At 46.4% G+C, this 15,517-nt stretch overlaps 1 protein-coding gene across 8 annotated transcripts in view; it reads right to left on the bottom strand.

The window, feature by feature from the left end:
- PICALM (phosphatidylinositol binding clathrin assembly protein) overlaps positions 1 to 15,517 on the bottom strand; it is a 158,206-nt gene that overhangs the window by 34,514 nt on the left and 108,175 nt on the right. For 6 of the 8 annotated variants that reach the window (XM_068266736.1, XM_068266739.1, XM_068266738.1 and 3 more), the window contains exons 12-14: positions 15,346 to 15,446; positions 11,717 to 11,860; positions 7,298 to 7,375 (exon numbers count right to left, since the gene is read on the bottom strand). In XM_068266736.1, coding sequence (XP_068122837.1) covers positions 7,298 to 7,375; positions 11,717 to 11,860; positions 15,346 to 15,446 — 323 coding nt within the window. The remainder of the gene's footprint in view (positions 1 to 7,297; positions 7,376 to 11,716; positions 11,861 to 15,345; positions 15,447 to 15,517) is intronic. The other 2 variants (XM_068266740.1, XM_068266742.1) reach the window with 1 other exon arrangement.

Here is a 15,517-nt window from a genome sequence, read left to right as displayed (position 1 = left end):
TACAATGAGGGATTTTCAACAAAGCACACTTGTGTAAAGGATAAAAAATTCCTAGTCTCTAAAGGTAAATAATTTGTTCTTTGATTATATGTTTCACTACTGAAAATAGATTGTACTGGTGAATAAATAAATATCACACTTTGCTATGAAGCCTGACCATATGTACACAAAGGAAATTGTATGTATCCTGTCCCTGTTTGTAGGCCTCAATGAGGGCCTCTTGTTTCACAAGCAGGGATTTGCTTATTTACAATCAATACAACTTGTGCTTATAGTCAATTATTTGTAGCATCCAGCAAATACATTGGGAGTCTATTGTATACACATTACAAGGGTCTTTGTTCCCCCCCCCCCCCCCCATACATATATCCTGAGGTGTAGCTATCTTGCAAGTGCACTTCCTATAGACAAATAAATGCCCTTAGTTGCTTTACTAGAAGTGTAATGCTGGGGATACACGGTACGTTTCTGTACCGTGTATCGGCCAGCTGATAATATTCAGCTGGCCCGATCAAGCCGCTCGATCCCTGCCGGCGGACAATGGCAGGGAATCGAGCGCTGATGAAGGAAGCGCCGGCGGGGATGAGTGGCAATCGATCCGTGCGCGGACGAGCAGGGACGCGGCTGGGATCGATCCGGCAGCTAATCGGCCGCCTGATTGACCCGTGTATTCCTGGCATAACCGACTACTGCACATCAGATAATAATTGGTACACCTAGACACTCGAGATGGCTTGTAAAGAAACTCGTGTTGCAGCCATTCATTGGTGTCTCTTAAAGAGACTCTGAAGCGAGAATAAATCTCGCTTCAGAGCTCATAGTTAGCAGGGGCACATGTGCTCCTGCTAAACCGCCGCATAAGCGCCGCTAAACGGGGGTCCCTTGACCCCCAAACCCCCCACTGCGACACTTGGTCACAGACTTGGTCGCTCCTGGAGGCAGGGCTAACGGCTGCAGTCCTGCCTCCAGTCGCGTCTGTTAGTGGCGCATCGCCGCCTCTCCCCCGCCCCTCTCAGTGAAGGAAGACTGAGAGGGGCGGGAGAGAGGCGGAGATACGCGCTGACAGACGCACGTGGGGCAGGGCTACGGCGGTTAGCCCTGACCCAACCAGGAAGCGATCCCCGGCTGCACCGAGGGGATTTGGGTGATCAGGGACCCCCGTTAAGCCGCGGGATAGCGGCGGTTTAGCAGGGGCACACATGCCCCTGCTAACTGAGGTCTGAAGCGAGATTTATTCTCGCTTTAGACTCTCTTTAAGGTGTATTATCCCCATAGGGGATATAGATGTGTGTTTGCCTTCACAGAAGGTAGCTGGGTACTAGTATATAGTTCAAAGAAACGTGCATAGGTGAGACATAGATAGTGTAACAATAGGGTGCCACTCAACGATCGTTTCACCCCAATCCGGGGCGTCGTCAGGAGTATATAGTGCACAGTTATTTACAGCGTTTCCAACAGATAAACCCCCCCCCCCACCAAGCAGCAAAAATTTCCTCAGCACTAGTTCTATTGATTGTAAATATGCAAGTCCCTGCTTGTGAAACAAGAGGCCCTCATTGAGGCCTACAAACAGGGACAGGATTCATACAATTTCCTTTGTGTACATATGGTCAGGCTTCATAGCAAAGTGTGATATTTCTTTGATTCTATAACAGGTTCTTTACAACAATGCATGAAATGAATCTTCTCATCTCTGTTTCCGTTTGCAATTTACCTGCCTTCAATATTCCATAAGAAATGTGCTTCTGATTGGTTGGAGAAATCAAGTAATTTTAGGGCATCTGCTGTAGTGTATGCCCTTAAATATCAGAGTGATATTAATAGCACATTAATAAAAACTTTCCCATTATTTAAAAGGAAATAAATATGGGAACCTCCATATCTCTCTGGCTTTTGGTTCCCTTTAAAGGGATACTGTAGGGTGGTCGGGGGAAAATGAGTTGAACTTACCCGGGGCTTCTAACGGTCCCCTGCAGACATCCTGTGCCCGCACAGCCACTCACTGATGCTCCGGCCCCGCCTCCGGTTCACTTCTAGAATTTCAGACTTTAAAGTCTGAAAACCACTGTGCCTGCATTGCTGTGTCCTTGTTCCCGCTGATGTCACCAGGAGCGTACTGCGCAGACACAGACCATACTAGGCCTGCGTAGTACTCTCCTGGTGACATCAGCGGGATCGAGGACACGGCAACGCAGGCGCAGTGGTTTTCAGACTTTAAAGTCGGAAATTGCAGAAGTGAACGGGAGGCGGGGCCGGAGCATTGGGGAGTGGCTGCGCGGGCACAGGATGTCTGTGGGGGACCATTAGAAGCCCCAGGTAAGTTCAACTCATTTTCCCCCGACCCCCTACAGTATCCCTTTAAGGCCTCTTTTACATTCACTGTGCTGAGGTACTATTTCCTTGCCACAGACAGCTTGTCACAGTGGCCATTAACCATTTAAGCCTTCTGGACATGGAGGCCAAGTCCAAAAGGCAATGTGCGCTCCCGGGCTGCGGTTCGTTAGCCCGGGGATCAATGAATCAGGACATGGTGCCCGATAATTGATCCCTCTACCCGGCTAAAAAAGCGACTGCTTCTCTCGGAAGCCTCGCTCTTTCTGCCTCTTACGTCCCTCTAAGCGTACATGTTACGCTTAGAGTGACGTCACGTAAACAAACTCATGGTGGCCAAATAGTAAAACTACATCTACATGTAAAAAAAAATAAACACATTTACATTAAAAAAAAAATACTATTTACATCCCACCCTCCCAAAAATACCCAAATGAAATGTTTAATAAAAAAAAAAAAAAAAAAAATTACAATTAAAAAAAAGTAAATATTTACCTAAGGGTCTAAACTTTTTAAATATCCATGTAAAGATGAAATATTTTTATTTTTTTATTAACCTATTTTAGTTCCTGGATGTAGAAATTACGTCCAGGTACCATGCGCGCTCCCGCGGCCGATTGCACGCGCACTCCCGGCCGCGGTTCGTTAGCCAGGCAATCAGTGAATCGGGCTATGGTGCCCGATCACTGATTCCTCTCCCCCGCTGAAAAAGCGACAGCTTCTCTTGGAAGCTTCGCTTTTTCTGGCTGTAGCGTCCCCCATGCGTCTCTCTACGCGTATGTTACGCTTAGAGTGACGTCATGTAAACAAACTCATGGCCGCCATCTTATGGCCAAAAAGTAAAACTACAACTAAAAGTAAAAAAAATAAAACTCAAACACACATTAATATTATAAATCTATTGTTTACATCCCACCCTCCCAAAACTACTCAAATAAAATGTTTCACATTAAAAAAAACAAAAAAACATTACAATAAAAAAAACACATGTAAATATTTACCTAAGGGTCTGAACTTTTTAAATATCAATGTAAAGATGAAATATTTCTATTTTTTTTTTTATTTTAAACGTGTAAATAGTGATAGATGCAAAACGGGAAAAAATGCACCTTTATTTCCAAATAAAATATTGTCGCCATACATTGTGATAGGGACATAATTTTAACAGTGTAATAACCGGGACATATGGGCAAATACAATACGTGAGTTTTAATTATGGAGGCATGTATTTTAAAACTATAATGGCTAAAAACTGAGAAATAATGAATTTTTTCAGTTTTTTTCTTATTCTTCCTGTTAAAATGCGTTTACAGTAAAGTGGCTCTTAGCAAAATGTACCCCCCAAAGAAAGCCTAATTGGTGGCGGAAAAAAAGATATGGATCAGTTCATTGTGATAAGTAGTGATAAAGTTATAGGCTAATGAATGGGAGGTGAACATTTCTCAAGTGAAAACGACGGAATGCGAATGGGTTAATATAAACTTGTAAATAGTGATGGATACAAAACGGAAAAAAATGCACTTTTATTTCTAAATAAAATATTGTCGCCATACATTGTGATAGGGACATAATTTAAATGGTGTAATACCCGGGACTATTAAGCAAATACAATACGTGAGTTAATTATGGAAGCATGTATTATTTTAAAACTATAATGGCCGAAAACTGAGAAATAATGATTTTTTTCCGTTTTTTCTTATTCTTCCTGTTAAAATGCATTTACAGTAACGTAGCTCTTAGCAAAATGTACCACTCAAAGAAAGCCCAATTAGTGGCGGAAAAAAACAAGATATAGATCAATTCCTTGTGATAAGTAGTGATAATGTTATTTGCAAATGAATGAGAGGTGAAAATTGCTCGGATGCATAAAGTGAAACACGACTGAAGGCTGAAGTGGTTAAAGTCTATGACACAATGTTTGCAGTGCGACAAAAAAGTGCCCCTGGATCCGCAGAAGTCGCACAAGCTGCAGTACCTTACCCTGCAAGACCTGGGAGTGCACCAGAAGTAGCAGGTGCATTTTTCTTTTCTACAGTCCCACTGCGGCTATAATGCATGCTGCGACTTTTTGGCTGAGGTGTGATTGTTCCGAATCACACCGCTACCACAGCACACCAGTATAAAAGGACCCTAAAAGGAATTAAATATGGCAGCCTCCATATCCCTCTCACTTTAGTTTCCCTTTTCTCAAAAGGGACCCTGAGATGGTTCACTAGCGCAAATTTATACTTACCTGGGGCTTCCTCCACCCCATAAGTACCGCGGCCTCCCTCGCCGTCCTCCTCGGCCCTCCCAAGCCATGCATGTGCAGAAGCCATCGACTGGCGGCGACTGACTGGATAACAGGGAGTGATAGCACCAGAAAGCAGGGGCTGAAGAGGATGGCGAGAAGCGCCGCGGTACTTATGGGGCTTCCACTAGCTCTATCAGCACGGATCGCTCCCACGCTGCCGCCCTCAGTCTTCTCAGTCTCCGGTCCCCGTAACTTCAGCCAGTCGCGGCCAGCCTGCGCTAGAGAAGTGCGCCCTCTATCGGCTGCCGGAGAGATACATAGAGGGCGCACTTCTCTTGCGCAGACTGGCCGAAGTTACTGGACCTGGTACTGGCGATATAGAAGACTGATGACGGCGGTGTGGTAGCGATCCGTGCACATGAGGCTGGAGGAAACCCCAGGTATGTATACAACTCTTAGTTGATCTCGTCCCTGGTACTGATGACGGCGGTGTGGTAGCGATCCGTGCGCATGAGGCTGAAGGAAACCCTAGGTATGTATACAACTCTTAGTTGATCTCGTCTCTGGTACTGATAACGGCGGTGTGGTAGCGATCCGTGCACATGAGGCTGGGAAAACCCCAGGTATGTATAAAACTCTTAGTTGATCTCGTCTCTGGTACACTTTAAAAATGAAGTCAAGTCAGTACAGCCCAGTAGACGTCTCCCAACACGTTGCTGTGAAGAAATGAAGCAGGGATTGTGATACCACCAGAGACCTCCTCTCCTGTCAGTGGACCCCACACACAATCTGCTCCTCCTCCACAAAGCACCACATGACCCAGCAGCATAAGTCAGGCTCGATGTAAACCAGCAGAAAAGCGTCACAAAAAAATGAGCCAGATTTTCAACAAAGCACAGCTTATAGAAGCATTGGAAATATAGCTGAATTCCTCATTCTAGCAGTTGGAGGGAGGCTCTGCCAAGTCTCTCATACAGAAAGTGATTTTTCTATTCAGGCATCAGGTGGACAGGGAGCGCTGCCAATCAGGGAACATTAAACAAGTGTGATAGCGGAATCCCCTGCGGTCTCTCTCTGCCAGGATCAGCCTGCCTCAGAGCGCTTTGAATCATAACTAGCAGGAGAAGGCTCTACTGGCTGCCAAGATCTGTTATTCTGCATTAGTCAGCTGTGCGGGCCCCTATTCCTAAGAGCATACACATATCACTAGTAAGGATAAAACTGTTGTAATTTATCATGTAAAAAACTGCACAGTTGGAAAAAAAAAAAAAGAGAGCGTAACTACCATTGAGGTTAAAGAGTAACTGCTGGGCATAAAACCAAAAATGTATTCTTTATTTTTATCTGGTAAACAAGTAATTAGGATGCTAACCAGGCAATCCAAAAGTTAAAATTATTACTTTTCTTGTTGATAAATGATCATTCTTATTTGGTACACAAAAAGGAAGTAGCAGGGCATGCTGGGTTGATCTTTTTTGCTTCTGTACTTCCCCTCAGACATAACTAATGCAGCCTGATTGGCTGAAGCCTCTTTCCCTCCTGTTTTCCCCTCCCACACCTCTGTTCCTCATTATAGCACAGCCAGAAAGGGGCAGGCTTTGGGCTTCAAAAGACATCAGAGAAGACAGACTCAGCTATGATGATTCCTGAACAAAGCTAGACTGAATACTCAGTCAGGGATTTTTTCAGGGCTGATAAAAAGCAAGCTGAGCAGTGAAGAATGAAAGAGCAGGGTAGGTGTTTTCTCTAATGTTTCCACTGATCTATATGGTAAAATACATGAGGGTGCTTAGTCTCTGGTTCACTTTAGGCTGCTTTTACAGTAAGACGTTACAGGCGCACGTTAGTGCAGCCTGTAACGCAGCCCAACTCACAGCAATGTAAAAGCAATGGGCTGTTCACAGTGCCTACCTTGCGTTACATTGTAACGCTGCACGATCTGTGAAAGTGCAGCATACTGTGCGCTAGACTGCTTGCCCATGCGTAATTAGCCACATGGCTAATTAATATTCACTGCACTGCTGACGTGCAGTGTTTTCTTCCTGGAGCTGCCGCTTTGTGCGCTGATTGGCTGGCGGGGCCATGTGATGCGGAGTGGAACACTCCGCATCACGTGGTCCCGCCAGCCAATCAGCGCCATGGAGACGCAGTGCGCACAAAGAGCTGCATAACGCGGCTTACTCTGGCGTCCTCCTTGAACACCACCATGCATTGTGTTAGGGGCAAGTTATACGACAATAACGTCCTCTAAAACGCAACGTCTTGGTGTGAAAGAGGCCTTAAAGAGGAAATCCAGTGAAAATAATTAAAAAAAAAGTGCTTAATTTTTACAATAATTATGTATAAATGATTTAGTCAGTTTTTGCCTATTGTAAAATCTTTCCTCTCCCAGATTTTCATTCTGACATTTATCACATGGTGACATTTTTACTGCTGGCAGGTGATGTCCCTGGAAGGAGATGCTGCTTGCTTTTTTTTTTTTGGCAGTTGGAAACAGCTGTAAACAGCTATTTCCCACAATGCAATGAGGTTCACATACAGGAAACTGTCAGGGCCATGGTCCTGACATCACACTGTGGGAGGGGTTTCACCACAATACGACAATATGAAGTTCAATTCTTGGTTACGGTTTCTCTTTAAGTATCATAACCAAGAAGCAGAAGTTCAATACAACAAAGCCACAGCGGTGTACCATTGTCTGCATCTGTATGTGATGAGCACCACTGCACTTACCTCCATATAGGCCAGCTACTGAGGGTTCAGCGTGGAAATGGGAAGCATTAGGATAGCCTTGAGGCCCACAGAAGGAATCTGTGAATTCAGATCAGAAAGAAATAAGTTAGTATAAGTGACGGAAGGCTGCACTTTGAATTTTTTTTTTTTAAACAAAAAATAAATAAATTAAAAAACCCAACTTTAAAGGTAGCACTGATCAAAGAACTTTACAAAAAGATATATCATTCCAAATAATTGCTAGTTAGCTATGACATAGTAGCAGCAGGCCATGGTTTACATACAGCTATGACAAGGAAGCAGCGGGCCATGGTTTACATACAGCTATAACAAGGAAGCAGCGGGCCATGGTTTACATACAGCTATGACAAGGAAGCAGCGGGCCATGGTTTACATACAGCTATAACAAGGAAGCAGCAGGCCATGGTTTACATACAGCTATGACAAGGAAGCAGCGGGCCATGGTTTACACACAGCTATGACATGGTAGCCATTGGCAATGGTTTACACACAGCTATAACAAGGTAGCCGTGGGCCATGGTTTACATACAGCTATGACATGGTAGCCGTGGGCCATGGTTTACATACAGCTATGACATGGTAGCCGTGGGCCATGGTTTACATACAGCTATAACAAGGAAGCAGCGGGCCATGGTTTACATACAGCTATGACAAGGAAGCAGCGGGCCATGGTTTACACACAGCTATGACATGGTAGCCATTGGCAATGGGTTACACACAGCTATAACAAGGTAGCCGTGGGCCATGGTTTACATACAGCTATGACAAGGAAGCAGCGGGCCATGGTTTACACACAGCTATGACATGGTAGCCTATGACAAGGTAGCCATGGGCCATGGTTTATACACCGCTATGACAAGGAAGCAGCGGGCCATGGTTTACACACAGCTATGACAAGGTAACAGCAGGCCATAGTATACACACAGCTATGACAAGGTAACAGCAGGCCATAGTTTACATACAGCTATGACAAGGAAGCAGCAGGCCATGGTTTACATACAGCTATGACAAGGAAGCAGCAGGCCATAGTTTACACACAGCTATGAGAAGGAAGCAGCGGGGCCATGGTTTACATACAGCCATGACAAGGAAGCAGCAGGCCATGGTTTACATACAGCTATGACAAGGAAGCCTCGGGCCATGGTTTACATACAGCTATGACAAGGAAGCAGTGGGCCAAGGTTTACATACAGCTATGACAAGGAAGTAACGGGCCATGGTTCAAACATAGCTATGATAAGGTAGCCATGGTTTACACACAGCTATGACAAGGAAGCCGTGGGCCATGGTTTACACACAGCTAGGACAGGGTAGCAGCGGGCCATGGTTTACACACAGCTAGGACAAGGTAGCAGCGGGCCATGGTTTACACACAGATAAGATAAGGCAGCAGTGGGCTATGGTTTACACACAGCTATGACAAGGTAGCAGCGGACCATGGTTTACACACAGCTATGACAAGGTAGCAGCGGGCCATGGTTTACACACAGCTAGTACAAGGTAGCAGCGGGCCTTGGATTACACACAGCTAAGATGAGGCAGCAGCGGGCAATGGTTTGCACACAGCTAAGATGAGGCAGCAGCGGGCCATGGTTTACACACAGCTAGGACAAAGTAGCAGCAGGCAATGATTTACACACAGATGCAAAAAAAACCCTCATTTTATACACTGACCTACACTCCATCGCACTCTGCAAATATTGCACTATTTAACACTACATTAAACTAGTCTACCAAGGAAACTATAAAGGGAGAGGGGGTACCACCAGACTACCAGGAAAACTATAAAGGGAGAGGGTGTACCACCAGACTACCAGGGAAATTACAAAGGGAGAGGGGGTACCACCAGGGAAAACTATAAAAGGGAGTGGGGACCACCAGACTACCAGGGAAAACTATAAAGGGGAGGAAGTACCACTGGACTACTAGGAAAAAATTAACTTTGGGGGCGCACACTAGTCTACCAGGGAAACTATAAAGGGAGAGGGGTACCACCAGAATACCAGGGACCATAATAAGGGAGAGGTGGGACCACTGGACTGCCAGATAAAACAAAAAGATCAAGTAGCACAAGGCCACAGTACAGGGGCCATTTATAAGGAATGCACAGTGTAAGGGCCACTACAAGGGGGCCTGGCATAATGGTCACCATCATTGTGGCCAGCATGGGGCAACATAAGGCACTATATAGGGGTTGCTAAACATGGAGAAAAAAAACCTTAACATGGAGCCACAGGTTAATGAGGGCACTGAAAGGTGACACACAGAATGGGCAATTGTACAAGGAGCACCTCAATAGTGGGGATACAAATAGAACAATATATACCTATTTCAGAATCACATACAGTCACCATGCATCGCACAAAAAACAAAATGTACGTTTTGCGATAAACGGGCACAATAACCTGGCATGGTTTGTGGTTTGTATCTGCAGTAGCACTTTTTAAAACCAAGATGGTGATGAATTATAGATCATGACTGTTTGTCTAGGGGGGTGCGCGGCAGAACACGTGAGCTTACCATAGAGGACTGTACTGAGCGTTATGTACACTACCTCCTCCCACTTAAAGTGAACCCGAGATGAAAATAAAGTACTGTAACGAGATAAACAATTGGTTCCGTCCTCCTACTCCTAAAAAGGGACCCCTTTTTTTTTTTAGCTATCTCAAGGGTTTATTTAATGTATAAACCTTTACAAAGCATATTTAATGTTGCATAGTCTGCTCAACTGCCGTGTTTCAAGAGTCCCAGAGTGAAAATACATGAACTATTGACCTTTTTATATCCCCCTTGCAGTCAGAAGCCCAGTTATCTGCTTAGGAAAGTGTTTTACTGCTGTAATTTGGCATCAGTGAGCCCGACTGGGTCCCAGCTGGAGAAAAACTGTCAGTTGCATAGCTGAATATTAACACTTTCAGGCAGGGGAAAAAAAGAAAAGGAGCACAGCATAAGTGTCTGTATGCTTGCCACTGTATATACAAGTCTGTCTCGTCATGTCATCTCGGGTACACTTTAAGGAAAGTACTGAAGGACAGTCCGAATATTTCCAACACAGAAGGGAATTGAGATCAAACTAATTTGTATTGATTTATTATCTATTTGAACATTGTGAAAACTTTGATTTTATTGTCTTGCATTCTAGTCTTGTCACAGGTTCACTTTAAAGTGGATCCGAGATGAACTTTTACTCATTGCATAATTGTGTTCCTTTCATTTAGTTTATAGGGCATTTCTCAAGCCAAATACTTTATTTGTTTTAATACTCTAAAGGTAGCCATACACTGGTCGATTTGCCATCAGATTTGACCAACTGACTGAAACCTATCTGATCGAATCTGATCAGAGAGGGATCATATGGCTACCTTTACTGCAAACAGATTGTGAACCGATTTCAGCCTGAAACCGTTCACAATCTGTTGTGGTGGTGCTGCCGCCGCTCCCCCCGCCCACATGCCCGCATACATTACATGCTCCGCCGGCGCGACTCCAGTCCCCAGGTCACCGCTGCTCCGTCTCCGGTCTGGTCTCCAGCCCCGGCATGCTTTACTTCTTCCTACCCGGCAGGAAGTTTAAACAGTAGAGCGCCCTCTACTGTTTAAACTTCCTGCCGGACAGTAGGAACTGAAGCATGCCGGAGACCAGCGCGGACACGGAGCAGCGGTAACCGGGCGTAGACGTGCCGGCGGAGCAGGTAATGTATGCGGCTCTATTGCGTCGGTCGTCGGGTACTCGAACGCCGCTAGCGACGCGCTCCCTACCCGCGGGCGATCGACGCTAATTTTCCGCACGGAACGATCGGCGGGATCGGACGAAAAGGATCGAAATTCGGCGTGTAGCGCGAACGATTGGCAGCAGATTCGATCCCAGTGATCGAATCTGCTGTCGAAACGGCGGCGAATCGGGCCAGTGTATGGCCACCTTAACTCCCAATAAACTAAACGACCCTCTCCCACAGCTTCTCCAGAGAGCCTTGGCACTCTGAGCCTTAGTAGCAAGGGCTAATGTGAGCTCAGTCTGGGCAGGAGGTGGTTACTAGCCAGAAATTTCAGAGCCAGAGGGGAGGAGTAGAGGGGAGTGAAGTTTTCACAGGCTGAGGGCTGGAGATGCACAGCGGCTTGCCTGTGTAATGTGATAAACAGAACATGGCTGCTGTCATTGTATCACAGGAAGAAGTAATCATATACTGTTAAAGCTGTTTGCAGCTAGAATTGCTGTGTAAACTTTACATAAGATATATAGGCAAGTTACTAGTTATAGTTAGTTTACCATCTCGGATCCGCTTTAATTTTCAATAGTTGCTATAATGTAACACTTTTCTAGAAATGTCCCCTTCTCCTGATCATCATTGCGAATGCGAAGCTGCAGAATGGATGGGTGGGTAGTCATTGTGTCATTTACCAATAAATATTTCATTAGGAGTCTTAGCTGTGTAGCTGGCAGTGTCAGTGCTTATACCAGAGAGGTGGGCACCATCACTAGATTTACTGAGGAAAGGATTAAGGTTTGACATGGACTCGTCACCAGCTTCTGATGAGAAGGGATCTGCACTCCCCAGTCACAGGACAGCAGAGAGGAAAGAGCACATACAAGAGAGTTAGTAAGACGCACACAGAAACACGGACAGCTAACATCGCACTGCACAGTTACATCACATGCAGAGGACAGATGGGGACACAGCCGCAAACACATATAATGATACGGATTCAGATGACATGGGAGAACAGTAAGAGCCTGAGCCGCTAAGGCAGTTGTGTCCGCTTTTCAGTATCTGTAACATTGATGTGTAACTGAAAAGTGGACACAACTGCGTCAGTGGGCTCAGGCCCTAATTAACTGCTTCCGGACCTTGCAAATTGAAATCTATGCCCCGTTTGGGACCTGTTATCCCCGCCAGGGTGTAGATTTCAATTACCGTGCCGCATGCTCCCGCTGCTACAGCCCACTTACTCTGCTGTCAGTAGGACAGCAGAGCTCCGTGAGCCGATACCATTGGCTGCTGACCCTGTGATCACTGTGAGCCAACCACAATCGCATTGGCTCACAGTGATCATAGGGTAAGGAGCCAAATAAATCGGCTCCTGACTGGATCACAGGGATCTGCTGTCATACCGAAATCAGGGCAAGCGAGCTGTAACAGAAGAGAGGCATGAACGGCGAGAGAGACAGGTCCCTGTGGCATGACATTTTATTTTTTACACAGAAGTCTCTGGTCTTTAATGGCCCAGAGACTTCTGATACTGAAGTGGTTAATCTTACACACTGTAAAATGTTTCCTGTTAACTAAAATCTCTCCTGCTTTTCTTTGGTCTGCTGTGTAATGTTCTGATATACTTCCTGCATTGTAAGGGTCTCTATAATAGCTGCACGGGTTGGGGGTGGTAGGGTTAATTACCCACCCCCCTAGTCCATAATTAATTAAAACTCTGTCCCTAATTCCACCCCCCCCCCCCCCCAGGCTTTTCTATGCTCTGTGTATTTACTCTGTTCTAATACACAACCAAAGCGTTACGCTACCCATACACATATAAGGGGTACTCTACGCAAGTGAAAGGGGCTCAGTCCTTCGATTCAGGTTACTCCAGCGCATGCTATGAATTTCCAAAACTGTCTGAAGCTAAAACTACACCTTTTTGCAAGTCTGTAATCTGCACTGCATTGAGTACACAATGCCCAGGAACCTCCCAATCTTGCTGCAAGAGTAATAACATGCACAGATGGGGAGGAGTTTGTTAGTTACTCGTTTTCTACATCTGGATTAATCAATTGACTGACCTCAAAGAGGGACACTCCCATGTAACAGTCTCACTTAGGAGCTCACATGCTTCGATGTAAACAAGCTGAAAGTGGAGTTGCCCTTTAGAGGATTTTAGTATTAAAAGAAAGGTGAGAGGAATATGGAGGCTGCCATATACAGTACTTTTTAAAACACTGGTTGCCTGACAGTTCTGCTGATTTTTCTGGTCCGTAGTATCGGAATCGCACACCGGAAACAAGCATGTAGGTACAGTAGAGGCCCGGTTATCCAGAACTCAACCATGGGCTATAGTTCAGTCTGACCACAAATTGATTTTGCCACAGATGTAGAAAATGGACAGCAGGCTGGCACTACAGTGTCTAACAGCTGATCCGGTGCCGCTAGTGGCATGATCAGTGCACCTTCTTTCTTTGTCAGTATGAATCGTGCTCTGGTACGCAGCTATAGGTAATTTGCATAGGGGGATGAACAGCAGAGAAACCGCCACTACTTCTTTGGCTTGTTTATTCAGTTACTTAAAGAGACTGAAGTCTCCTGAAAACTATCTTTTTTTTTTTTTTTTTTTTAAATGCTTTGCTCTAACTAAACCTTCGCATTCCCGCCGCTAAAATCTATCTAAATCCCCCCAAACTCCCCCCTGCAAAATCCACGACTTTCTTGGTTGTGGATTTTGCTGCTGTTGGAGGCAGAGCTATGAGCCGCAGCTCAGCCTCCATGCCCCGTCTCTCAGCGGTGGAACTCCGCCTCTCCCCTGCCCCTCTCAGTGAAGGAAGACAGCGGGGCAGGGGAGAGGCGGCAATCAGCGCTGATAGACGCTCTGAGAGGCAGAGCGGCGGCTCATATCTCTGCCTCTCACGGAAGCGCTACCCGGATTGCCCCCCGGGGAGTGTCGCAGCCGGCTGTTTACCTTTGCCAGTGTCACTCTCGCCGCTCCCCCGCCTCCTCCACAGCGCCGCTCCCCGCCCGCTTACCTTCCCTGCCTGCTGATTGGAGGGAAGGGGCGCAAGTGGGGAGCGGCGACAGAGGTGGTGGGGGAGCGGCGAGAATGACACTAGCAAAGGTAAACAGCCGTCTGCGACACGCTATGTGGCGCTAGCGCGGCTGTGATTTATGGGGGCACAGCAGAGCGCAGGGGGGGCTTAGGGGGATCAGTATAGCAACAGAGGCTGGGCATTGTATGCAGACCCAGCCTCTGTGTGCACTTAGAATTATTAGAAACCACCTCCGGTTCTCTTTAAGGTAGCCACACATCAGGCGACTTGGCGGCCGATTGACTATCCAATTTGTTTTTTATAATCGAATCAGATGAAAATCAGTGCAGCCAAGTGCATGTCGGACTGACAATGCGACAATTTCAGGTCACACAAGTTGATCGCGCATGCTGCAAGGTGTTGGGCCGACTTGCTCAAATCACCCGACTCATCAGTTTATGAAACCACCGACTCCAACTCGGACTCCAGGTACCCAAAATTGCTCCGACTGACTCCACAGCCCTTTATACCTGTCTACCACATCTGCTTGTCCCCGCTGGCTCCGCTCCACATACATGCCCTCCCCACCTTATTACCTAGTAAGGGTGCGCGTATGACATGTTACTAGGCAACCACATGGCGCGCGAGTATGCAGAACAGAGCCAGCGGGGATAAGAGGAGGTCCCGGACAGGTAATGTATATGCACTGGGCACTGTGGGGGACACATAACACTAGGGGGAAGTGTTGGGGCGGCGAGGTGGTCGGATGTGGGGTCACAAAGTCGATTCCGGAGAGATTTCATGCTGAAATTGATCAGGAATCGGCCTGCGGCGTATGGGCAGCCAACAGATCTCTCTCTAATCAGATTCAATTAGAGAGAGATTTGTCTCTTGGTCGAAATCTGCACGTCATCGCTAGATGTATGGCTAGCTTTAGAGGCAGAGGATCAGAATGACAGCCAGGCAATCTGCATTGTTTAATAGGAAATAAATAGGTCTCTCACCTCGAGTTCCCTTATATTTATATTAGCCAGCACATTTCTCTTGGCACAGCTGACAGCAGTCAGAATTCCCCGGCATGGTTTTCCTTCTCCCCCCCATTAAACATGTTCAGTGTGTTATATTTGTGGCCAGGCTGAGAGCGGAGGTGGAAAATGGCTTTTCTATGCCCAGCTGGAACATAACTGAGGATTTACAGCTCTAAGTGTCATCTCCCTGCCTAAAGCCACACAGCTTCCAGCGAATCGCTGTGCGCACGCCGGGCTTAGGCGGCAGTAACAGCCAAGCTTCGCGCTCCTTACCTCCCCATGTATTCGCTACTTGTGGCACGGCGTTCAGCGGATGCACAGCTGACGGGAAACTTGGCTGCATGTCAAGCAAGTCGTTTGGCAGCTTAGACGTGCTGAGGAGAGAAGAGTACAGGCAGTGTTATGTCTGTGCGATTCTAGGCAGCCCACACAAATACTTCTCTCC

The sequence above is a fragment of the Hyperolius riggenbachi genome, chromosome 2 (genome assembly GCF_040937935.1).
Source record: "Hyperolius riggenbachi isolate aHypRig1 chromosome 2, aHypRig1.pri, whole genome shotgun sequence".
Classification (NCBI taxonomy): domain Eukaryota; kingdom Metazoa; phylum Chordata; class Amphibia; order Anura; family Hyperoliidae; genus Hyperolius; species Hyperolius riggenbachi.
Note: the sequence above shows the minus strand (reverse complement) of the source record. Positions and strands in the feature narration are given on the sequence as shown.